The following is a 27,130-nucleotide window of genomic DNA, read 5'->3' as shown; positions in this document are numbered from 1 at the left end:
TGCCATACATCAAATTGATGGCGAATGCGTGGAAACTGCTTTCACATGGCCTTGGCTATTGAAAGATGCCTGTCAGTGGCTATCGGGTCTATTTGCATTTGTCTAGATTAAAGATGCTCGACTGATTTGATGAAACCATGTTTCTCCATGGCCACAGAAGATGTACATTTTACTTTCCATGTCTTGAAAGTGGTATGTGCAGTACTTTGCTGAAAATCCTGGGCTGTCGCACTGTCCGTCGCCAGCTGGCCAGAAACGTTTGCCGCAGAATGTGCTTTCGATTGACATCTGTTCAATTTTCCAGGCTTGACTAATAACGGGGAATAAGAATTCCCTTTTGATATTTGTAGTACTGGGTTGTTGCAAGGAACTCCACTCCCACAAATTGACCGAAACTGGAAATCTTACCAAAAGTTGACCCGCTGAAAAGTAAAGCTACTGAACATAGTAGATTTCCAGCTGGCACTTTGCCCAGCATCGGTTGAGCGGACCATGAAAATGTATTATGGAGGTGGACACAGCTGGCTTGGATTTTCAGGTTAGTGCCTTGTAATACACAAGGCACATTTACCAACAGCTCCTTGCATATGTTCCCCCTCAATGTATGGACACATTTCAGCATCTGTACAATCTCTAGTAGGCAGCTGTTGAATACAATGTATTTTTACTCCTTTATTAGCCAATCGTCCAGCATGAATGTGGTTCGTGACTCGGCTGTGGTGGACAAATTGCCCAAACTAGGCAAACTGAAGTCGAGATCTTTAGCAAGTTCCTTGCTCAATTGGGTTGAAGCTTCAGTCTCTGTTACTTCAGATTGTGATATTTGCACACAAATTGGAGAAAGAGGTAACATCGAATGTTTCTTGGGTGGAACTTTTTTAGCGGGTTTAGATTGTGTCAAGGGGTCTGCTAGGAATGGCAATGCATCTTCATTGTATTCAGTTTCATCTTGTCCAGTTGTCACATGGTAGCAATGGTCCATGGACACTTTGCACGGGTCACATTCCATTCAGTTTCTGGCCATTGGGCATACGCATCACAAGTCTGCTTATTGACTGAATCATGCTGCGTGCCAAATAGTAGTTGCTCCATTGTGAATCTGTTTGGCAAGCGACTTGTTGTTTGTGTCTTTATACTTCTCTTCGTTCTGGGCCTCTAAAAGATGTGTTGAAAAACAGGCTCAATGTATGGCACACATACAGCAGATACCACTTCAAAAACATTCTATGAATAAAGCACCAGCCTAAAAACATCTACAAAACAAACTTGTTTGTTCGTTACCCTTGTTTTCTTTGAAACCGTGGGCTTCTCTTTTACCACTGCACCAGCAAGCTGAAGAAAATAGGGTTTTTATATGGTTTAAATCAAGCACATTTCATTTCCACGCAAACAAACATATGTACATATCTACAAACAGAACCAACTTGATTGAATAGAAATGTGATATCCAATTGTATTCAATATTAGGTTATGCTCACCTCTGGTCCATGTGCCTCCTCATGTAATTCCACACCTTGTGTACATTCCTTGAATAGAATATTCATTAAAAAAAATAAAGTCAATCGTACTGGAAATTAAAATATTTAATCGCACACAGCACTTGCACACAAAGTAGTATTAAATGATTAAGAACTGTATTCTACAAGGTTTGTTGTCGCAACAGCAAGAACTTTTGTATGAACATACCCTCTCAAACAATGGACGTCATTTAGTCATAAAATACTTTTCAGATTTCACCTGATAACCTTCCGAGATGACACATGTACTTGATCAGAGATCACCGTGCAAAACATACTGATTGTAATGTTGCCCTGAAACTTTTTGTAATGTATTCTGCATTAGGGAGGAAGTGTAACGTTAGAACCGAAATCACAAAAGTTTTAAACTGTGCACGGTTACATGCATTTCACTCCCTAATAATATCCTTTGTAGGAGTTACTTTCATTCTTGCAAGGTAAGTGTAATTACGCACACCTGATACTCTGAACCACTTGCCAAGGAGGAAGCGATTGTAGTCGAAGTTCCAGCATCCCCCTGCAACTCAGTACTTGTTTTAGTACAGATGAAAACAGCAAAATGGAACGGAGACAATGGTACTTATAGAGAGAGACCCATACATGCCACTTAGTGTAAATAAACGATAGCATGCATGAACATTTTCATATTATTAGAAATTCCAAGTATAACACATTCTCGTAAAGAACAACTAAAATAAAATTACTTGACAGGTGAGTGAACTTGATGTTGACTGTGGAAAAGAAATTGATGCAGAATCTTGCTGCTTCATTTTCAGTGCATTGTCATAAAGTGTTACAAGGGGAAAATTAAAGTTGTATTAGATATGTGGGCAGATCCAACGCTCGAGAATATCACTTTGTGGATGTCGGTAGGGCTCACCATTGGGATACTGGACATGTCAGTGGTTTTGTCACTTGTGAGGGTCTCTGCTTCCATCAGTGTGCTCTACGAAAAAAAGGGACATGTCAAGCAACCTATTACGAAAACATTATGCTTATTTTAAAGGACACTATGGTATTGTTTTCTAATGGTCATAATTCCTTGATTTATTAGAGGCTCCAGAAAGCGGGGACAGATGTAATATGTGAATATGTAGCATAGTAAAAATTCAATACAATTTGGTAACTATGGAAACTTTAGTAAGACGCATTTTAAGTAAGTATTCACCGAAGATCCAATCTGTTTATGAAGTTGCCTTTTCAATACTGTACCCTAATTAGATTGAGAGATCATAGATAATACTTATTTATACATACCATCGTCCTACATAACATCAAACGCAACTAATTCTTCATCCGAACTCTCCTGAGGAAGCGTGTACATACGCTTAGTTGAATTGCATTTGGAAGCAATTTACAATGCTTTTTTGTGTACTTAGATTGTTCGTACATATCGTCGGTAAAGTGCAGATGCAGAATCGATTGGCCCTCACGTCCTTCATGACATTCTGTGCTTTACTTTCAATCCCGTCCACCGGAAAGCAACAATATTTAGCCCATCTTCTTATTAAATCAGTTTCCTTCGGGAAAGTATGCAGGACTTTGCCCAGACTTTTGGCATGGCTTATAGAAGTGTAACCAAAAAACATACAAGCAGGCATTCTTGAAAAGTCTGTAAAATCTGTGTAAAAAATGTAAAACATTAAAAATATACTGTATGCATGTGATTGATGGAATTATATCATGGCTATCTATACAATATTTGTTTTAGGGAAAGAAGGAAAACCTGTGTAATCTTGTTGAATGAACACAACAATCAACTTTCTCACAGAATTGAATGGTATACCACAAATCATAACGTGTTACTTGTCCGTTGAATGTACTTTCATGCACCAAAAGGAAACATGCTTACAAACATGGACCCCGAAAGATTCCATTCTATTACAATGGACAAGGATGCAATGTGCTATTTATCGAGATCAAAATACTTGAAACATTAGACAATGGTGAAGTTGTTGTTATAAATGAACATTACAATACTGGGTACATTAGGTGGAAATAGATAGAAAATTTGAGATCAGCAATCAATGAATATAGAGAAGTAAATACGTGACCTACCCTTACTTGGACGAACAAACAAGCTGATTCAGAAAGCATGGAAGCAAGTAGCCGGGGAACAGGTAGCACGATAAAGAGATACCTTGCAGAGCTCTGAGATGTTCTCCTGTAAAATGTCAAGGTGTTCATAAAGGATTAGAAAAGTGGGTGGGTATGTGAATGTGTGACGTGTTTGTTGCGGGGTCTTGAAGAGGGGTGCCTGGAGACACTGGGTCTGGGGAGGACATGAGAACAATGCTCACCGTGCAGAAGAACCCCTTTGAAGTGTACATGGTATTTGGCACCTTGGTTGTTCCCATCCTTCCAGCCCCCTTGCGAGCGCATGGCCACAGGTGCGAACTGCCATTGATCGTGGAGGGGGGATGGATGGGCATGAGGCGAGCGCAAAAGGCCCGGAACTTTGCTGAAGGGAGACACACTTATGTGGATTTCAGGGGCGGGGTCTTGAAGAGGGGAGCTTGGAGACACTGGGTCTGGGGAGGCCATGAGAAGCATGGTCACCTTGCTGAAGAATCCTTTTGAAGTGTACATGATGTTTGGCACCTTGGCCTTTCCCACCTTAAGTAGCAGAGTTGGGTATAATGGAGTGTGGATGGATTTATGCGGACGAGATGCGCGTAAAAAAGTGCACCAACCATTCTTTTATGTTCCTCATAAACGAGTGAGCGTGTTCTTCATTCACTGAAAAATTGTTACAACTATTCATATATGCTCATTTGTATTTTATTTAGTTTGTTGATGGATCAAAAAAACTACAAATTGTGTACTTGAGGTTGCAGCACAATGTGTGAAAATCCCCTGTACTGTCAGCTGTCACTGGAGAATTTGGCTCAAATGGCTCCAACGACACAGGCGGGTATTACTCGTGTAAGCAAAAAACGTACACACAAAGAGTGCACCACTGGTATGAAAAAAAAAAACTTCTCTGGTTTTACACCGTCACATATTCATAGTTTCTTCCTTTCTTGTTAGTTTCGTCTTAATTCTGAAGTCGTTTGTCTGGTCTTGAAGAGCCGACGCGTAAGGACAGGAACTTGCACAGTTGAAGTCTCCTCCAATGATGATTTGCCCGTCGGCTAATGGGGGAAGGGCTTCCCCTAGTGTATTATAGAAGGTTTCCTGCCCATCAATAGGGGCATATATCGAAGCGAGGGAATAAAGCTGCCCAAATGTGAGACATTTGACCGCCACATAGAATGGATGCCGCATCTTCTAGGTGCGCTATCATCCGGGGCACTCCCTTGTAGGAAAATTGAAGTGTGGTTGGGAATAGCCATCGATATTTGACATGCTTGTCCTGAAGGAGTAGTTTAAGGGGCCTCAAGGCTCTGCGTTTTTGTAGTGTCACCATGGCCAGGTCTTGGTAGATTTGAAGGGGGAGCCCTGAAACGTTAGTTAATCTTGGGAGCGTCCGATTGCCATGATACCTCATTAGTTGAGTAAAAATGCACCCAGCAGATCACATCCGGGGGGGGGGGAATCCGTGTCCACACCCCAGCTGGGCCGAAATCGATGAGTGCGCTCTAGCATCAGCTGTGATTTGTCCAGATGGGGCAGTAGGGATTAGAAGAGGTTGCCCACGTATTCTGCACGACTTTGATCCTGAATCCGCAGGTTGTTCCATTGGGCTCTATTTTGTTTTCGAGGTCTTCCTGTTTGAATTCTAGGACTGCATACCTGCTTTTCAAAGTCTGGATCGAACGTGGCAGTTCTGGAAGAGTAGTCGAGTGTTCCTGGGCAAGGTCTTCTACTTCCTCCAGTCTCTGTTCCGCCTCCATGACTCTTTGCTCCGTCTGTTCTATTTTAGTGGTGAGCTCTGTCAGGCAGGACCTGAATTCAGCTTTGATGTACATCATGAAAGCCTGGATGTCCCCTTTAGTTGCTAGCTGATTCGAGCCCTCGGAGGGAGATTGGGCTAAGGTTTTCAGAAGTTCAGTTTTCTTCCCATTGTCAGCTGGGAGTAACATGGTGGAGATGTCAACGTTTTTAGCAGGTTTGAGATGTCTGGACATTTCCACGGGGTTCTGGCGGGACACAACTGAAGGCGTTAAGGTGCAGTAGATGGAGACTGCCTGGGATGCAGGGTGGGGGCTGTCACCTCTCCTAATGCATGTGAAGCGGAACGTGGAGGCGCAGGTCAGAGCTATTTGGGGAGCAAGTAGGATCTACTCCTAGATCAGGTGTGGGCATAGACTGGGCTATTTGCTTTGTTTCTGATGGTAAGTGAAGGGAGGGGCCTCTGGAGGAGGGGCACTTGGTCTTGATTGTTATGCTCCCGTGTTCAGGTAGGAGCAGCTGCTGGGCTGTTAAGGGTGCAACTTCTCCGGGTGGTGACGTTCACAAGGGTGCAGGATGCCTTACCATAGAGTCCTGGACCTTCTCATATTTAGTTGCCTTGGTGCAATGCCAGCTGAGGTATTCATAACCCCTAGAACGGGGGCGGGAAGGTCGTAGTTCTCAACAGTAGGCAGGTTCAGGAGCCAGGGTTTGCATAGTGGTTTATTGGCACACTGGCATAAAATAGGGGGTGCAGGATTGATGTGGAGCACGGCCAGAGGTCCGGATTGAGCAGTAAGGTGCTGGTGGAGAGGGGCAGTGGGGCTCCTGCAGGTGTTAGCTGCCCAGATGAGTGCCGGGCTCAAGGGGATTATGGGGGCGATTGCTCTCGGCGCCAAAATGCCCCTGGGAACTCTGTTCATAAAGCGGGTGGCCAGGAGAGCCCTGCTCGTGTCACTGGAATAGGAGGCCTCCAGGAAGCAGCAGTAGCAGAGGGAGGCTGTTGTGCAGGGCGCAGGAATGTGGACTTTCTGCCGCGCCGCCGTAGTCGTACGTGGGCTGCAGGAGCACCCTTTTCAGAAGAGCATGGCCCTCCCCGAGGGGTGGCGGGCAAGGCTATGGCTTATTAGATGGGCCTCAGAAGTATTTGTATGAGGCATGGCCCCCCGTCGCCTCTCTCCCCCCGATAGCACAGTGTGAGCTCACCTCGAGGTTAAGTCCTTCTGAATCGCTCGGACCACCCAGTAGATTGTGCAGGGTTTAACCGGTGGTCTTGGGGCACATGAGACGTGGCCGGGGAGCAGTCCTCTTCCTCGGCTGTGTAAGTGAGCCGGCGTCAGCAGGAGCAGCCCCGCCACCTATCACCCCACGATCGCCCCCTCTCCACGGGGGACCAGGGACGGAGCAAATCCCTGTGGTGGCCGAGCCGCTTGAGTAGGGGGAGTGCAGTTGGAGCCTCTGCAGCTTTGCGAGAGGGGGGGCCCTCTTCCTCACATATGCCGAGGGACGGAGCTGCGATGTTGCGACACGCCTCCATCGGTATAGGGCACGCAGGGCGGAGATTGGCAGTCCCGGGGAGAGATCTTCCAAGCACTCCCCGGGTGTCTTCACCTGTGGATCAGGTCACCGCGATCGGCTTTTCTTGGTCCATCCGCCCTCTTAGAACGCTGCGGCCGCCGGCTGTTCAGAGAGTTGCCTCAGTCTCAGGCACGGGGGGAGCGTTGGAAGCTCAGCTTGCCTCTCTATGCAGCCCCAGCATTGCGGTTCTGAAATATGAGCGTTAAAAGCTCAGCTTGCCTCTGGCTGCAGCCCCAGCATTCCGGTTCCGAAATATACCTTTATTTCATTGGGATGACAGCAGAACAGCCTTTCTCAAGGGTATTACGCGGGCTTCACTCAGAGGCCATCAGAGGAGCAGGCACATTGAAGGCTCTCCAGGCCATGCCCCCGATGTCATTCTCGTAAGAGAATGTGTATTCACTTTATGACAAAAGTCTCTTATATTTTCATTTCGTGCCAGCGTTATAAGTGAAGGTCTAGATGGTAGGAAGCTTTTTTTTCCTATTAAGTAAATCTTTATAGAAGTTCCTTTTGAAGGTCACCTGGGTGGGCCTCAAGCTTTTGTTGTTCTCCATTCATCCAGCAGGCTTGTTCCCTTCATGACAGTCTTTATCAACCCCACCCAGAATTTGGCTCAAGACATGATATAAAACAGAAAACGGATGCATGAATAGTAAAAAAAAAAGAAAAGAAATCTCCACCACTTTAGCATAGAAATAAGACAGATCCTTAGTCATATAGCTTGATATATAATTCAGAAAAAGTATTCAAATTATTAACCACAGGCTATCTTACAGTTGTAATGTTCATTTGAGATACTCAAGTTCTGGTGATGGTATATCGGGCAAATATCCATCTCTAGTTCACTATTGTCAAATCTATATTTAGAGGGTCATGCCACTCTCCACACACTGAATTAACTTGTAAGAATGAACCAATTTCCATGCCCCCAAAATTGATTAGCACATAAACAAGTTTGTTTAAAGAGCTATAGGAAGGGCAAGGTGGTCTGTCCATCATGAATAGGCCATTACTGTTGCTGTAGTGGAGGCCATAGAATAACTACAAGATGGAATAATGAGCTGTGGATCATGAAAATGAAATGTCATCATCTACACTCGGATCTTGTGCATTTGGGGCATTGGACTCAAACTGACAATTTAAGCCCCCCTGTGTTCACTACAAATCCATTGTTTGTTTGAAGGAACCGTTTATACAAGCAATCTGTAGCTTGTTCACAGGTGTTTACCGCCCTATAGTAGGGCCTCAAATACCTATTCAATAGAAACATTGCTGATCCGCCACCCCCTGCCCTCCTCTTAAGCTCTACTGTATCGAACGGCCCAATAAATCGGGAGTATTTAGATGAACGGTTTTGCATGATACACTAAGATCTATATAGACCCATAAAAGACCTCATTTTGGGTGGCTTTTAGAAGCTTTTAAAGCGGGACAAAAAGTGAGGTAGCCTGATTTATAAATTGGGTCACTTAAGCAGGTTTCCTGTAGGCAAACCACTTGGTTTTCTTTTATAAAATCATGCCAGTCCTCATCAGTGAATTTACTCCCAAGACCACACATATTCCAAGATAGCATAGTAATTTGTGATCTTATGTATTTCCTTTTAAGGACTCCAAAGGTTGAATAGGGGTGGGGGTGGGGGGAATCAGTGTTTCATGCTGCATTTCAACCAAAGTTTGTCCTTTTATGAGAAGAAAAACGAGTATGTACATTTGGTGAACTTTCTGTAAGGGCTATTAAATCGGCTTCTTCGAATATATCATGCTTGTTAATTTGTGGTAATACAGGAAAAGACCGTTGTATCTGGATATGAGACCCTTTTGGCGGTAATGTACGAACATTCAATAGCGTGTAACCAATCAACCAAGAGTCGTTAGTGAATTAAATGAATAATGTCACACAGAACATTGTTCAGGTCAGGGTAACGTTTTAGCATTGATGATGTCAGAGTGAATAATGGACAAACTGCCTCTTTTATACCAAATGCAGTGAATACACTTTGGAATTAATTAATAACTCAGTATTTTCTTTCGGACCAGAATGCTATTTGGAAATTGCTGTCATGAAGACCCATCTTTTCTGAATATGCGGAGTAACGTTTGGCATTTGAAGTGGACGTTTATCGTTCACATTAGGATTCCTTTGGAGAGAGCCCCTGGAACTTAATGGTTCAATGCCTTTCGAATGAAGAGTTTGAATTTTAGGGGCGGGATTTAGAATTGTTGCTTTGGTGACTATTCTTTTGATAGATATTTGCGTTAGTTTAGACCGATTTACTTGAGAAGAAGTACTCCCATCAACAGCAAGGTCCAAACAGCTGTAGTTTTGAAGCAGCATAGCAGGAACAGCCTGCACTGCTGCTGTTAAATTACATAAGTGCCCCAACACGCACTCAAAGAAGATGTTGCGTGTTGACTAGAATAATTTATTGTCACTACAAGTTCCAGTGTAATGTATTTTGACTTTAAAATGGTACACCTCAAGGCGTTATTCTGGGGTACTGAAACACAATATAGACTGCAGTGCTGGTGCATATAACCTATTATCATTCTGTAGGCCTCTGCTGTTCCCCAGCGACTAAATTAAGCTTGTTAATGTTAAATGTTCTTATACCGTGCACCTATGCAACTTGCGTGGTCTCCGGCCATTCAGGCAGATCTGTAATGCAAGGTGGGCAGTGGTAAGTAGACTTGAGCGGGAAAAGAGCAATCAAGCTTTGATGTGCTGTTAGCAGCTTCAGTTCGGAAACACCGTTCACTGAGCATAAATGTGATTTTCGGAGGTTGGCAAACACTGCAACAGCCTCTTTCTCAATCTGCTTAACTCTACTCTTCGCCCTTTTTAACTCATCCAGAACAGGACCGTAAGACTTATCCTTGGTCTCAAGCCCAGGGAACGCATCTCTCCGGACCAGAAATCCCTCCGCTGGCTACTCATGCCTGCAAGGATCAAGGTCAAGACTCTCTGCATCTTCCACAAGGCTTTCTGGGGCCATGGCCCTCAACATCTTCAACTAGCTCTTCCTAAATACCTACCTTCTAGAGCCCTCCGCTCGTCTACCTCCTAATTCTCTGCGGGTCAGTCGTTTCTCCAAGCATAGATTGGAGTGGGGGGGGGCTAGACCTCTCACTTCTGCTGGTGCCTCAGTCTGGAATGGCCTCTCTCCGCCTTGAGCCCAGATCTCCTTAAGTTCCTGGAAGCTCCTCAAGACCTTCCTTTACTCATTCTGTTTCTTGCTCCCTCTCCCCTGCTAACCTACCCCTGCTCCTCATCTGTCTGCTGACTGGCTGCGTGTTGTCCTCTTACAGTGCACCAGGCCCCCATCCACGACCAGTCCCCATGCACTTGCCGTCTGACACACCTTGCACTGCTGCCTGGCTTCCTTGCACTACCTGGCTGGGTTGCTCCCTGTAGCTCCAGCCTTCCTTGCACTTCGCTCCGAGCCCGTGCTCTGGGTGCATTTCCCTCTTTCCCTCTCCCCTTCACTTTTTGTTGTGCACTTGCACAATCTAAATGACACTAGGCCTAGTATATCGTTTGTCTTGTCTTCCCTTTGTTCCCCCTCCCTTGCCTGGTTACGCCTTGAATTTGTGTATAGGCGTATAATAAATAACATCAATCAATCGGGTGCTGTTGTGTGAGATTCTGTGTGGTTTGTTTGGTGTTGTGAAGTACGTGCTGTGAGGCGGGCACGGTATCAAAAGGGACACAGACTCCAAAGCAACAGTTTGAAAACCTTAATTGAAAACTTTGTTAGGTTGGTGTAATGCCTAACTTGCCCTAACTCTAAAGGGGTTGTTCCCTCAACTGATGTTTCTAAGGGCCGTCGATATCCGTAAGTCCAAAACCAAAGTCTGTCTGTGTCAAAACCTATGCTTACCCTCACTCACTAGACAAAATGTGCTCTGGGGTCTTCTGAAAGAAAAATGGTGGACCAAAAAGAAATGTAAACCACGGCTGCTTTCAGGTGGCCTTACCATCAGGTGTATTTCTGCCAGTTTCACAAAAAAAATAGTTCAACACAAAAAGGGTTGCCCTTGATACCTTCCACGTAGGGCTCTTGCAGCAAATAAAGTTCAGAATGTCACTGTGTCGCCTGGGGTCTCTTCCCCAAGCTTTACTCCTCCCAGTTACAAACCAAAAAAAACAGTTCTGGTTGGGCCTCTTGGGGTTCCCTTTCCCAATCTTAGGCTCCTTTGGTCTCAAGCAAAGGTTCACAAAGTTCCTTCCATGGTTTAAAAAAAAAAAAAAAAAAGTTTATTAAATTTTGAACAAACAATAAAACCAAACAAACAGTGCATGTTCAACAGTTTCATTACACTTTTTAAATTCCCTAACCACTACTCCCACTACCCCACCCCCTTTGCGAGTCTATCACCTTGAGTCATCAGATTCCACCCCCTGTGGTTCAGTCTCCTCAACAGGTTCAGTCGGGTCATCTAATGACCCAAACAATCCGGCTATCGGTGATTTCCTGGCCATCAGGGACTCATTCTCCCCCCCCCCCCTCCAATTGCTGCACACCTCTTGCCATGCTATGGTTTCGGCTTCTGCCCATTTTTGCAAGTCTTTCCACCGCACCTCTATCCTCGGCACATGGCATGACTTCCATCCCGTGGCAATCCTTCTCTTTGCAAGCACATAAGCCAAGTCCCTTAATTTGTTGACATGCCTGAGTTTCCGTGGTCTGGTAACCTCTCCGCTGGAACCCCTGTATACCCCCCCGCCAGAAACGGACTAGACTTCTGGGGGTTCGCCGCTATGCCTGATAGCACCGCGTATCTCCCAAGCACTTCCAAGATATACTGGAGGTTCTTCTCCTCCGGATACCGCACATACAGCAACATGTCGTCCGCATATAGGGAGACCAAGTGCCGCCCCCGTTCACCTCGATGCCTATGATGTCATATTGCTGCCTCAAATAGATCGCGAGAGGCTCCAGGGCCAAAATGTAGAGCATAGGGGACCATGGGCATCCTTGTCTAGTACCCCTACTAAGCTGCCACCTCTCTGATATCACAGATCCCGTCTTTACTCTGGCCAGCGGTTGACTATACAAAATCTCCGCCCATTTTACATAGCCAGGCCCTAACCCATAGTGTTTCAGGGCCGCCAGCAGCCACGGCCACCTGACGGAGTCGAAGGCCTTGATCGCACCCAGGGACACGATTGCCATTTCCTCCTCACTTCCGCTGCCAAACTCAATGATCCTCTGAAGTCGCCTATGATTGTTGGTGATGTTTCTATGGGGGACATAGCCCGTTTGATCCGGATGTATTAACTTACCAATGACCTTTTTCAGTCTATTCGCCAAGACCGCAGTTAATATCTTGCCGTCTTGGTTCAACATTGACACAGGTCTGAAGGAACCACAGCTGCGCCCTGGTTTATTTGGTTTAGGGAGAGGTACTATAACAGCCTCTCTCAGTGACTCCGGCAGGCGGCCCGTCTCGAACGCCTCATTTATCATCTCTAGCAGCGGGGGGAGGATCTCTTCTATATATACCTTGTAAAATTCACTTCGGAGCCTTCTGTCCCCGGGGTCTTACTAGTAGGCAACTGCCTCACCACCTCCCCCAGTTCTTCCAGGGTAATCGGGGAGTCCAATTCCTCTCTTTCCTCCTCACTTATCTTGGGCAGCCCCATATCCTCAAGCGTTTCTTCTATCATTGACCGGCTACTTTCCCCGTCTTCCCTGTATAGCACTTTATAATAATCCACAAACGCTTGATTAACCCCCTCCTGGGTGTCCTCTACGCTACCATCTTCCCTCTCTATAGTTCTGATTGTGGCTCTAGGGGTCTCGCTCTTATATAACCACGCTAAAATGCTGTCTCTTTATGTACCTTTTATAGTTAAGGTTGCACAACCTCTCCCAGTAATCCGCACATTTTTGCTGCAGCTTAAGTATCAAATCTAGTTTCTCCGCTGTATCGTCGCTGGCTTTTAAGGCCTCTTCCAATTTTGCTTCCGTCTCCCTCAGTTCTGTTGAAATCCCACCCTGTAGGCCCCTGGATTTCGCCATGGCCGCCCCCTTCATAACCACTTTAAAGGCCTCCCATAGTGTCCCCGCCGAGTCCACACATGTCGGGTACCTCGCCCTCGGGGGGGGGGGGGGGGGCAATATTGCCACGCAAGAATCAGGGGCGAGTGGTCCGAGAGGACCCTGGCCCTGTACTCTGTGCGCAATTTCCACTATCATTTCTGGTGATGCGAAGACATAGTCCAGCCTTGTTGATAACTGTTGTGGGGCCGAGTAATTTGAATATTGTCTTTCCCCAGGGTGCCACACTCTCCATGCATCTTCCAACCCAAAGTCATCAAGCAGTGTCTGTAGCGCCCAGGCTGCAGGGGCCAGTCTATCCAATTTCCCGTCCGATCTATCCACCCTCGGGTTCAATACACAGTTGAAGTCCCCTCCCCAGATCACCGCGCTTCCCACACACACGCTCAGGTTCGCACTCAGTGTCCTAATGTACAACGCTGTGTACTTATCTCCCTATTCTCTACCAATCCCCTCAGCATAAACATCCTCCCGTCTGTCTCATCCCCCACTTGCAACTGCTGAAACGGGACATGTGGCGCCACCCATATAAGTACTCCTCTTGCGTAGGCCGAGTACGAAGAGCCCACCAGCACCCCCTTCCACTTTCCCGCAATCGTGTCCATCTTCTCACGTGTAAGGTGGGTTTCCTGTAGCAATGCAATATTTATTTTCTTCCTGCGCAGATACAGCATAACCTTGTTCCTTTTTAAATAACTATTAAACCCCTGCACATTCCATGTGAGTATTTTAAGGTCCCCCATGGCCCGGTATGATACTATTCCCTCCCCCCAGGTGCAGTGTAACCTTGAGTTCCATTCCAATCTATATATCTATATAGGCTCACATCCCCTTCTAAAACCCTGTTAACCAAAAACACACCAAACTTCCCACTCCCTCTCCCCCCGTCTCCCAACCCTTCCCCAACACTCTTTCCCCCCCCCCAACTGTGGCCCAGCTCCATCCCTGGATCTCAGGCTCCCCCTCATCTAGCTCTTTTCGGCTTTCGCCTGTACTCTAAGCTGCGCAGGGTGAGGCCGCCCTAGTGGCCAACCTACTATAACTACAACTACAATTTGGGGGGTAGGGTGCTACCGCCCTGCCGCCCCAATAGCACATCAAAGAACTACACATTGCTATACAGTTTAAATATATGTAACCGCCACTATATTCAAGTCCATCAAGTCTCTCACACTCCAATATGTCGTCGGATATCGGCCTCCTACAGCCAGGCCCATCGTTCTCAGCCTTCGCCTAGGATGTTCGCTCGCCGCCATAACAAAATGCATACCGTGTCTGAGTCACTTTTCATGTCCATATTGTGTCTCCTCCGTGTCTTGATCCGGGCAGCCCTGCAGATCCAACCACGTCGCTTCTTCCGGCGTGTCAAAAAAGTGCATTTTGCCCTTATACATGACCTTCAATTTCACAGGGTACAGCAGTATATATTTATCACAGCCGCCCGCAGCCTCCTTTTGACGTTTATATAGCTGTACCGCTGCCTCTGAACCAGCATAGTGTAATCCGGGTATGCCGTGATAGTGCTCGAGGCCCTCTCGATTGTTCCGCCTTTCCGAAAATACTCCAGTATTTTTTCCCGGTCTTTATAGTTCAGTATCTTGGCAATTATCGCTCGTGGAGGGGCCCCGGTCTCGGCTTCCGCATGAGGGCTCTATGTGCACGCTCGACCACAAATCCTTGCGAGAGTGTACCGGCCCCGATTCCTTGTAGGAGTAAGTTCTCGATATAATCAGTCGGGTCCTGGCCCTCCTCGCCTTCCGGCAGACCCACCGCACGAATGTTGTTTCTCCTCTCTCTCCCTTCTGATTCTTCTGCTCGAGACTCCAAGTTGGCCACCTGTTGTTTGAGGACATGGATCTCTTTTGTATTGTCGGCACCAGTGTCTGTATTAGATTTCACCACGCCCTCCAGGCTGCTTGTGCGTTCCGCCAGTCCCCTGACATCCTGTCTCAGCAGGGAGACTTCGATGCCCACTGCTTCAATTTTAGCCTCCAGGGAAGTGCGTAGGTCCATCATCGCACCCCCCCCCAAGATTCCTTCAGCTCCGTAATGGCTTCCAAAATCTGACGATTATCAGCCGTTGTCGCGCCCTCAGCCTGTGCCATCGGGCCTTTGGTTGAGGTGGCCGCAGGAGACAGTTGTGCTTTCGCAAAAATGTCCATCATGGGTTGTTTGGTCTTGTTCTTGCCCACGGCCCCTTGCGCCGACATTTTCTGGTTACCGTTGGGTCTCCTTATCACGATTCAGCGACCCAGTGTCTCCCCAGCCGCAATTTCCGCTCTTTACCGACTGTCGCGGTGGTCTCCAGGCAGTCGCAACCTCCACCTCCTCTCGCCGCTGCTAGTTCAATGCCGACCTCTGCTGCCCTCGGGCCCCTGCTGTCCGGGCCAGCGACAAGCTTTCACGACTCAAGACCTACGACCCCCGGGGGTTTTTGTATTCCGCCTTCACCTCGCCATTGTCGTTCTTTCCCCGTGGCCGCCGCCTTTATTCGTCCTCTTCGGGTACCCTGGTTTTGTTTCTTTTGTTGTCGGCCATCTTGTGTGACAATGGACCGAGCCGCCGCCGTCATTCGTCGAGCAGTTCCTCCAGACTCCTGCTTATGATTTTTCTCGATCTTTTATACAGTGAGCGAAGCATCCATTCCCATGCGTGTGTGATCGATTCTGGAACCAGTGGCGCACTTTTAAAGGTAGTTTGTACGGATCATCTGTCGGATCCTCCGGAGCATACATTTCTACAGGGGTATTACCCCACACGTTTCTGGTATTCACCCCTCCTACTAAGTGGGGATATAATCGAATTATTTTACAAACAAAGGAGGAGTCTAATCCCTAGTAAACATTAACAATGTCCAAAATGCACACAATGGTAATACCATGACATCACCTTGTACATTCGTCAATCATCAGTATATGTCCTCAAAAGATGTTCTAAATCATATATTTTAATATTCAAAAAGAACTCAAACACAAGACCCTGACAAAAAGATCTAAAACACTTAAAAAGCATATGCACATGTTACAATACAATATATACAAAGCAATAAAAAACCAATTTTAAACAATTAAAAGACACGGGAAACAAAAGTTGGAACCTGAAAACCGAGAACAGTGCCAAATTAATTGTTATTATTCCACACTGTACTCGTCATAGCCCATCCGATTCCCTGACCCTGACATCCATGCAAGTGCATCATAATGTAACTCTTACCTTGGGCCCTGCAGGAACACCATTCCTGATGAACTATAACTCTTCTCTGAGAATGTTGCTCTCTCACCACCCACTATTCCTCTATGGAAAACTGGAATCTATGGAATATACAAAGGGGTGTTGGTGATCACCTTTATGCTAATTGCCTTAGAGTTTAAACTTTCCCTTAACTAGGAATGCCCTCCTCACCTCAGTTAGTGTTATGATGAACTCTCCATCCTGCTTCTGTGCAGGGGCGCATGCCCTGAAGAGGGGAACAATTTGACTGGGGAGGGTAAAGAATTGCTTACTGTGAATGGAGCCCAATACGTAATTACTAAACCCTTCCCTTAACCTCAAACTATTGTGCTGTAAAATGTATTAAGGAAATTGAGATAGATGAACCTGCAGTGTATAGTGTCTCAATGTGCTCTCTCCCAAAATGGAGATAATACCACAACTGCAGATAACGAACTAAATACCTAAGTGCAACCTAACACAATGTAAGTGTATTCTTTCTCACACAATATGCTACTGACAGACACTGTAAACAAGTACCAATGCAATGTCTTTCTCAAGGCTTAAACTCTGCAACACCGTGGCTTAATTCGAAGGCCAACTATGGTCAGTGAAGACTGGGGTGTTTCCCTTTCCTTCACACACACGAACTTAAGAACCCGCGTGCAAACAGTTTATTCAAAAAATAACAAGCGCACGTGGAGAATCAATATTATGATTTCCTAACATGCGTGAATTTCAACAGACGCTCTTGCGAAGCAATTAATTTGAAAGCACGAGCGCATGTGAGGAGAATCAAAACTGTAGTTCCCTCACATGCGCGAACATTAAGAAACACTCTAACAAGGCTTGTTTACTGGAAACGGAGCGGAGCACATGAGGAAGCTCAAAGCGCTCACTCGCAGAGGGTTATTCAAACATTCACAACACTTTCAATGAATACAGGTACTTACGGTATGATGCGTGCGGAGGAGATGGCTTCTCTCAGCTGCTTGCTAACTGAAAACACCAGAATTCCTAACTGGCAAAAGTGACTGGAATGACAGGAATAGCACTACGAAAACAAGGCTACGGGGATACAGTGAATGAACACAGAAACGGAGCAGGGAACACTACGGGGAATTCTTCTGTGAAAATTGTGTCAGTGGAAATTCTAGTCAGGAACGGACCGCGGTAAGCGTACACTGCTATCTGCAGAGACGACGCGAAGCGCAGCACAACAAGGGGGAGGGGCTTAAGTACTCCAGAGCTACCAACTACTAGACCATAATGTAGCATTCAGGGAAGGTAACCTGGCGGCCATATTGAATGATGAGGAAGTGCTTAACATTTAACAGCCTACAGTGCCTTCCCTACTCTTTGACCAGGAATGGTAGGCTGCCAACCAAGACTTCTTGAGCGCACATCTAAAGGGAAACCCTGTGGTCATGACACAGAATTCCCACCTTGTGTTTACTTGTCGGTCTTCAGTGGGGGTCCTTCTAGACCGAGGATTTCCCTTTCTTGGCCTTTCATCCCCCGCCCTCTCCCGAGCCACCTTGCTTGGGCCAATCGCATCTGGCCTACCAGACTCCCCTGTTTCTCTGCAGTGCCCCTTTGTTGGTGTGGTGGTGAGGCAGTGAGGGGGCTATATTTAGGTTCTCTCTTCCCAGTCTTGTCTTTCACTCCACTATTCTTAGTTGGCTGGTTTTCCTTTTTTAGTACGCGGCCGGTTACAAGGTGTGCGGGTGCCGTTCATTCGGTTTCATTGTGTTCGGAGGTGAAGAGCCAGGTTTTAAGACATTTTCTGATGGTCCTCCATATTTCGTATTTCCTTGGGGAGGGAGTTCCATAGTTTCGCGGCTAGGTAGGAGAAAGCTGATCCACCCAGCTTTTTCTTTGTGTAATGTTTTGGTTCTAGTCCGATGTTGCAGGATCTCAACATTCTGGTTGGTTTGTAGATGGAAAGTTTCTTTTCAATGAATTCCGCTCCCTGGCCGTGTATTGCTCTGTGCGTTATGCACATTGTTTTGAAAGTGATTATTTTCTTGACTGGGAGCCAATGTAACATCCTAATAGCTGGTGTGATGTGATCTCGTCTGGTGAGTTTAAGGAGAAGTCTGGCTGCCCTTTTGTATTCATGGCAGTTTCCTTAATAGGTAGTCTGGCATTCCAAGGTATATGCTGTTAGCGTAGTCTTTGCTGGACATGATGAGGGATATGAAACACTTGTGTATAGGCGCGTTATAAATGCCATATCATATATCGTATCATGATGGCCAGTGTTTTGTGCGTGAATGAGAGTAATGGTGGAATTATTTTTTATCGTTTGTAGTTGGAAGAAGCACTCTGAATTATGGTGTTAACCTTGGGGTTCTAGTGTTACCCTGTCCATGACGATTCCCAGTTTTTTTTTTTTTTTTTTAGCTACATACGGTGTCAGTGGGTTTCAGTTCTGTGGGCCATGGGATCAGCTGAGTGTATTCTGTCATTGGTGTAATCATGATTTCAGTTTTGTCTGGATTCATTTATAGTTTCGTCGAAGTTCATCCATTCTTAGATCTTCTTGAGACATTCTATTAGGGGAGTAGAATACTGTTCACCCACAGACAAAATAACATCTTTTTTTGTGTCATATCTACAGTGTAAATCTTGTATGTGTATATCAATAACTTTTATTTTGAAATTCTGTAATTCATTAGTATTGCATGGGGCCTTGGCCTGCTATTGCGAACAGTAAGTGTTGCATAAGTAATTGCATGGTAGCTGGTTTATTTTGCAAAAGTATTGCAGACTTAATTTGCCTGTATGTTCCTTACATACTCTTGTGGATGAAAGCATGGCCATTCTTAGATGTTTGTTCAAACTTCTATTATGAATGTTTTTACTGAAGTTACTGTGTTTCCTTTGCAGGCTGTGGCTTTGCTTCCCGAAGATCTAAGACCTGGCCCTGATCTTTATGGATTTTCCTGGGAAATGGCGATATGTGCTGTGCTTGTTGGAGTTTTTACAGTCACTGTGTTTCTGTGCCAAGCCAGTAAAGCGGTATGTATTTTAACTGATTTGTTTCAACTAAGACCAACTGTTCCGCGTGGATATGGCAGGTTCAATTGAATTTCACAAAGAAACGCTTGATTGATCTCCCTTTGTTATTGTTAAACTGCAGAAGTCGAAATTGGGATTTGTTCACCATGATCAAAAAGCTGCTCCTGGGTATCTGGCATAACCAGTTAGGCAGGAGCTATTAGTAGGGAACCAGGAGCTATTACGTACCTCAAAGCAAATCTAACTTTGCGCAAGATGCAAACTCTAACCCTTTGTCCATTTTATGTTAACCAATATGCTCTAAATGTCTTCTAGGTGAGTGTTATTCTCCTTGATATACATTCCCAAAAATACAGTTAATATCAAATAGCTAGGTTTGTATGGCACCACTTGCCACAGAAGTCAGAAGTAGCTCCTGGTAGTTGTTGGTTTCAAGGTAACCAGGCTCGCCTTGGCTATAACCAGGAGCTAAATGGCTCCCAGCTCCTGGCAATTTTGAACCCTGCACTGTATAATGTTTCACATAGTGATCATGGAATCGCCACAACCCCTATAGTGAGCTTATCGTGGTTCTCATTCATGGAAAATTAGGACCAAATCTTCTCATTTTGTAAAATGTTTGGTTCAAGGATCAATTTAAAATGGACAATTCAGTTTGATAGGGAGTGCATACTGTAAGATCTTTGATTCATTATTTTATGACTGATCTGTTAACAATGAATCTATTAAAGGTCGACACTCCTTTAGGAAACATTATTTAGTTATAGCTGGGAACTGTGCACATTTAGGGCACTATAATTGCAGACATGATAGCAAGGCAAAACCGGGAGGATTGGGTAATCCTTGAAGAGCACTTGTTATTTTGCCAACATGACATGCTGTGGTGAGGAAACTAATAATGTGTACATTGCACTGATGGATGGATTGTTTGTTACCATTCTGGACTCTTGAGTCCAAGGCTGGTGGAAGCCAATACCTGCAAGCAGTCACAGCTGATGAGTGGAGAGATGTAAACATTCCCAACTAATGAGCGCAAACAACCAAGCATGCCATGGGTGTGGTGTACAAACAAACCAAGAGGGACTGGGAGGGGTGTTCCACATCTGATAGATTATTTTTAAATACTTGGTTAAAATGGTGCATTCTACAGTACACATTCTGTGAAAAATAGGTTAAAAGCCCCTTGGTTCTGTAGGTTAGCACATGAAAACAATCCAATAGATGGCAGGTCCCAAAGGGCAAACGGAAGCATTTTCCAACACATATTCAGGATCCCTTCATCCTCACTATGTGCCAGCATTGCCACTCATGATAGCTTTGTCCAATAAGTACAATGCTGGCATTGTAAGTACTGTGACAAAGTCCCCTGCCTAACCCTGGGGTCTGACAGTGGGGTAATTAAAGTGGCCATGTGCTTATGGATGCTGGATCATGAGGATGGGTACACAGGGATCCCCAGAGTCACCCCGACTTAGTCCCTGTACTAAGCCAGGGGGGCATCAAAGGAGTACTCACACCCCCACCCCCACCACCACAGACACCAATGAGCACCCAAGGAAAAGGGGAAGTGGTGGGGAGTCAACACCCCAAGAAACAGCCCTTATTATAAGTTTGATACTCTTAGAGAGCCATTCCTGCTCCTTGCCCAAGACCAAACACCCAGCATAGGAAATTAAGCCTTCTCCTTTAAATAGTTGTTGCTTTGTTTCCTTAAAATCACTCGTGAGGGATACACACATTTCTTTGTGCAGACTATCAAATTCCAGTGGATACTGAGTTTCGTGCAAACAATATGAAACAGACTCGCATTGAACATGAGAGAAAGACAACTAACCAACCTTATTATCTGCTCCTGTTAGCAGTGTGTGGGTTTCAAAGCTGCAAATATTTTGCAACACAGTAGTCACAATTACACAGGACCACTTAAAGAGCTTACCAAAGCACTTCATGACTTAAGATTTACATGCTGAGAATACAGAGCAACCCAAGTTGAGATAGGCAAGGGGAGCAAAGGTTCAGGAGAGAGCACAGGAGACCCTACACATGTCCCAGGAAGTTCTGGAATCCAAGATGGGACCAGGCATTAATGTAAGCTTAGGTCAACCCCATTCCAACTCACATGCCCACAAGCACTTGGCCCAGTCACAGAGCAGTATAACCCACCCTACACAGTTGCAATCAATGTCCCTGAGCACGACTCAAGGGACAGAGAGACAACACTGTAAAAGGCAGCCAGTCAGTCTGGCAATGTGGGGTGTTTGAGGATGAGCTGGAGGAAGCTGTTTGGATATTGGCAAGCTAGAAGTCTACTGAGGGGAGAGCTACAGGGGAGAGAGTATTGAGGAGGTTGGAAAGAGATTGGGTACCATTTGAACGAGATGGAGGTTGGTGGGAAAACATTATGCCGATTAGAAGGAGAAAGTTACTTTTAGGAGAATTGTCGTTTGGAAAGTGAGAGTTGTTTCAAGGAGGAGGAAGGTCACCATCCTAGGGTGAGGCATTTTTCTGGAAGGAGGTGAGGGACACTTTTGGGGTGAGGGTTGCTTGGAGGAGGAAGGAGCACACCCTCTCAGGAGATGGGCTTGCTTGAGGAAGTGGAAGGATACCAGCAGAAGTGGGGGGTGTCAGTTATTCTGTGGAGGAGTGATACCATTTGGAGAAAGAGTTGTTGAGGTGGTAGATAGGAAATGTTATTATTGGAAGCAAGGTAGGTGAGAAGGTTGGAGGAAGATGACACCACTATCATCTGTGCAGAAGGACAGAGGGAAGTGCAGTAAGTCAAAATCGGGACACTGACACTCTTGTCATACGTGTGAGGATGTATTGTTTCAACGATTCAAATCCTGCTCTTTCCCTGATGTGTAGAGCCCTAGCCTAGAGAAAAGTAGTCTAAAGGGTACAGTGATGAATCTCATGGTGTCATCACTCCCTTTTCTTTGGTAGACTCTCCCCATGTGACCAGGAGGATGGCAGCCGCTATCTGATCCTGACCCTGGAGGTGGCTATATGAGGGAGGACTAGGTGGGGGGGAGGTGACCCTAAGGGGGATAACATGACATCATCGGATAAAGGTACATACCCGCCTTTCCCTTTTTATCGATGTTACCTCTGTATCTCAAGCTTTTATGGCTTATTGTATAGGTCCCCTCCCACTGCCCACAAAACATGCTAAAAACCTCTTCCAGTATCATGTAGTTTGAAAACCTAGGAACACCCAACATTTCCATATATATAAGAATACTGAGACGAGGAGGCTGAAGGGAGCAATACAGATCCATGATGCTGAGATGGCACTCGAGTAGTTATGAGCGCTTGGCAGGTGCCGGGAGATTTAAAAGGCGAAACCTGAATGAACACAGTTTGAGCTGCCTGTTGAAGCTGTGTCTGCTCGAGGTCAACCGAGGGACTGCTGAGCCACTGTGGAGGAGTCCGTGGAGCCAGCCTGCTCAAGACAGAAAGAGGAAGGCTGCAGCAACCGGTGTGCCGCTTTGGGGTCGTACCACGGCACCAGAGGAAGAAGGAAAGTTTGGTTGGCAGCCTTGGTAACCGGTGAACAGCGCCTCGGCAACAGGAACATGGAGAGAAGCTCAACCACCAGGCAGCAGCCGCGAAGGACATGGAAGCAGGTAAGAGAGGATGGTGGACCCGCAAACTAGAGGTAGAGCACCCAAATGCCGATCCCTGCTGGATCTGCGTGATTCGACCGCGGCTGATTTTGCTGCGGCCGGAAAGTTCGCATGAGAAAGGTGCGAACCACCAAAGGTTTGCACCTTTCTCATGTGAACACGCGTACATGCCCACAACACACCCATGACAAACCCATCACCCACCCACACCATCAACGCACCCCACCCACACTCCCAACATAAACCCCAGATACCTTTTTCTTCACGCTGTCTCCCTGCAGTGCCAGTTCCCTTTCACTTCTGTGATCGGGAACCGGCGCTGCAGGGTCCTATTCTTTTCTTTTTCTTTTACGGGGGCTGCAGAGGTTTCCCCCGCAAACCCCGCTCACTATACTATAAAGTATAGTGAGTGGATGTTGCGGGGGACACCCCCGCAGCCCCTGTTTTTTTTTTTTTTTTCTTTTTTCTGCTGGTGTGCTGCGGGGGTGTCCCTCGCAACACCCCGTTCACTATACCCCACTGTATATGTGTTTTTTACTTACCTGCAATGCTACCGCCAAAGATTCAAACTTTTGGTGTTCGAACCTTTGGTGGTAGCATTTTTAGAACTTTTTGTTCATGCGACCTGTTTAGATACAGTCTTTTTGTACAATACCTCCCTGCTTACCGCAAGGGAAGTGAAGAGCGCTGCAGAAAGCTGGTGCGTCCTGGACAGAGAGATTGGGACACCGGGGCGCTTTGGCAATGATAACGAAGAACTCTAAATAATTGTGAATGGAATGAAAGACCATCATTTTGGGAGGCAAAGCACGAGGGAGGTCAAGGGAGGGGAAGCAAGCCCCTCACCTCGTGAACATTTACAGAACCATATTAATGGCGAGTCTAGGACCAGCACCAGAGGAAAAGCATGAGTGAGGTCAAGGAGGGTGGGGGGAAAATCTCTCACCTCGTGAACGTTTGCAAAACCGTAAGAGAGGGTAAGGGGAGAGAAAGACTTTTGAAAGTCTGCAAGTGTGTAAGTGTTCCACGTTGAAAGCCCTGGTAGGAGAGTACACCAGGCAAGCCCAAGTCTGCAAGAGTGTGTGTAAAGTGAAGTACGTTAAAGGCCCTGACAGGAGAGTGTACCAGGCCCAAGTTAAAGTTTGCAATTGTAGAAAATGGACCACCCAGAGAAGTCCTGTCACAGGAATACCCCAGGTAAACCCAAGACGGTGAATGAAGTGAAGTTGAAGTGGAAAAGAACCTGGCAGGGGAGTTCACCAGTTATCCTACATAGTTGGAACTTTTATATCTAAAACAGATTTGGAATACAAAGGGTGTTTGTTATTAATCAAGAAACCTCCAAGGAAGTGTTGTGGCTTTTGGGGTCTTGAGAAATCTTGAACAGCAACCTGGGGAAAGGAGCCATTCCCTGGAAATGTGAACCTTATCCATTGGGAACTTTTGTGTTGGAGTGTTTTTATATTGCTTTTGAATTTATTTGAACATTTGTGCACCTTTCAAGACTAGAGATATTCTCCAGCATGGGGTTTGGCATGGATTCACATGCTCATGAATATTCCCCGTTGCCAGGCTGGGAATCCTGGGTAAAGGAAAAAATCAGTTTGTTTCATTTCTGAACTGTCTTTCTCCTAACAACCAATCACTGACCTCTGGGTCATATCGCCCTTAGCCAATGACTGCCCTCTACCTAAGCCCCTCCTCTGGCAGTCCTCTTCAGATTTTTACTGCACGTTCAAGTGTTGGGAGTCCTCGTGCTTGGCTCTCGAGCTTTCCTGAGTTTTTTTTGCTTTTTGAAAGAGTTTTATTCTATTTTTCGGTGAATCGAGCCTCACGCTCCATCGATCATCCTTCTGATTAACGGGGACCCGTTTTTTGGATTTCTCCAGTGCCCCTAAAGGGCAGATTTCGTTGAGTTTCTTCGTGGAAGCTTCCAGAAGATTCTTCAAGGCCTACACCGCGTGGATCATGTTGGACGAGAAGGATTTCCCCTCCCTTTTCAAGCTTTGCTCCAACTGCGGTTTGCTGAATGTTTACATGGACAACAAACATTCCTAGTGCCTGTACTGCCTGTACCAAACGCATAAGGAGGAAGACTGCGTTTTGCAGTGAACTCTCGAAACGCACGTTGAAGGATCGGTGTAAACTGCTGGTGGAGTGGTTGCAGGCCAAGGCCTCTGCACTGGGTGGTTCCCAGGACCATGCCTCTCCCAAAGTTGGGAAAGCTGAGCAGGCTTCTAAGCCCTTTTGAGGGTGCCCCTCCCACGGGGGGTCCAACAAAAGGCCAAGCACAGCAAGTTTCCACCGTCAGGAGCGCCGTTGCAGCAGGCTCCTTGGAGGCCAGGGCGCTTTCGACATCTCTCTACAGTCAACGTTCCGGAATATCATCCAAGAGGAAGTCGGATCACCCGGGCAAGCTGAAGGTGGCCCTGGAGACGACCAAGGAGAAGGCCAAACAGGGTACAACGTTCGGCCTGCCCTCGGCGGAGAAGGCCAAAGGGGACTGGGTGACCGACCCGACCCCTAAGGAGAAGGCCAAACAGGACAAGGGGTCTGCGGCGACCACGAAGGCCAAGCAGGACAAGGGGCTTGGCCTGACCATGAAAGCCCAGGTGCACCAAACAAAGGCGGCTCCTTCCATTGAGGTGGTGGTAGCGTCCCTTTCGAAGGCTACGGTGGCGGACCCGCAGGGCGTCCTTCCGAAAGTGTCTGTCCCTCCCAGGAGGGATACTGCGTTCCAGCCCATTGAGAAGACCCCCACAGAAGATGATGCAGATCATCTCCCTGAGACCGTCCCCTCTGAATGTGAAGAAAGGGGGGGAGGCGTTGAAGTCCTCCAGAGCACGGATTTCTACTCTGCTGAGGAGGATGAACTCCTCTACCTCCAGACCATCCAGGAGGAGGGTGGCGACGAGCGAAATGTCAGAGTCGCGCCCTACAATGAGGGCGCCGATGAGTGTGATGATGAGGGCGGCGACGATGGAGAGACCATCGAGGAAGGCGACGGAGGGCTTCAGGACAATGAGGGCCCTGCTCCTACACCCCAGCTGCCTGTCCCTACACCACAGCTGGCACCCAGAGATCTTTCAATCGACATTCTCTCCACCCTTCATACGCTTGTATCTGAGCTACAGAAGAGGATGCCGGAGACGCTGTCATCCGCTCCACCAGCGGCGCCGGTGCCTACCGCCCTGCTGACGACAGGGGAACCACCATCCAAGAAAAAGCATCCGCTGCCTTCTTGCCACCCGTCGCCTCCTCCGCCACCCCCGACAGGTGAGACTGAGTCGGACACAGTGACGACGACGGGCACGGATGACGATGGCAGGATGGGGGACCTCCCATCGCCTCCGCCCAGATCCTCTCTGCCAGATGACATGGGATCGTTCCACGTGATGATCTCCAGAGCATCAGAGCTCTTCCAGCTCATGCCAGAGGAGAAGAAAAAGGAATGCTTCTTATACCAGCGCCGCGAGACAAAGAGGAAGACCATCCTTTCAGTCCCGCTCTTGGATGACATTTGGGGTGAGGGATTGGCACTCATGAAGAACCCTTCTACAGCCCCAGCAAAGAGGGACCATTTAGAGAAGAAGTACAGAGTGCCGGACTCCGCTCCTAAGTGCTTGTGAGCCCAGCCATCGCCAGACTCTGTAGTTTCTGCAGCAGCCAAGAAGATGCAGTCGTGCTCCACGTCTTCAGCAGCATCCACCCCTCCTGACAATGAGGGGAAGAAGTTGGACGTGATGGGAAGGCGAGTTATCTACTCTGCAGCAACGACCATCAAGGCCGCCAATGCCCTTGCTATTGTAGCGCACTATGACCAGGAGCTGTGGTTCAAGCTTGCACCTCTGCTGGACTTCCTCCCCAACGATAAGAGGTCAGAGGCATTGGAGATTCTACAAAAGGGCGCCAGGTCAGATCAGCACACAAACCTCACCGACCAACATCGCGGATGCGGGTTTCCGCCAGATGGGCAATTGCGTTTGCCTTCGCCACTGTGGCTGGCTCAAGGCCACCAACTTTCGTCAGGAGGTCCAGACAAGGGTTTTGGACATGCCCTTTGACAGAGACAATCTTTTTGGGAAGGGCTGTGGATGAGTCTCTACAGGCCAACAAGGTGGACATGGAAATGGCACGTGCCCTGGCCCCGCTACAGCAGTGAATGCCGTCCTTTCGGTCCTCAGGAGGCAAGCCTCCCCGATCTTTGAAAGTTTATGGCGGGGGCTCCTCTTCTTACCGCCAACCCTCCTGTTCCTTGGCCCAAGAGACCAACA

General features: G+C 46.9%; 1 protein-coding gene across 2 annotated transcripts in view; it reads left to right on the top strand.

The window, feature by feature from the left end:
- Positions 1–27,130, top strand: part of MIA2 (MIA SH3 domain ER export factor 2) — a 2,742,135-nt gene that overhangs the window by 760,711 nt on the left and 1,954,294 nt on the right. For both annotated transcript variants that reach the window (XM_069637493.1, XM_069637494.1), the window contains exon 7: positions 19,099–19,230. In XM_069637493.1, the coding sequence (XP_069493594.1) occupies positions 19,099–19,230 (132 nt within the window). The remainder of the gene's footprint in view (positions 1–19,098; positions 19,231–27,130) is intronic.

The sequence above is a fragment of the Ambystoma mexicanum genome, chromosome 14 (assembly GCF_040938575.1).
Source record: "Ambystoma mexicanum isolate Mex_15411 chromosome 14, UKY_AmexF1_1, whole genome shotgun sequence".
NCBI classification, from domain to species: domain Eukaryota; kingdom Metazoa; phylum Chordata; class Amphibia; order Caudata; family Ambystomatidae; genus Ambystoma; species Ambystoma mexicanum.
Note: the sequence above shows the minus strand (reverse complement) of the source record. Positions and strands in the feature narration are given on the sequence as shown.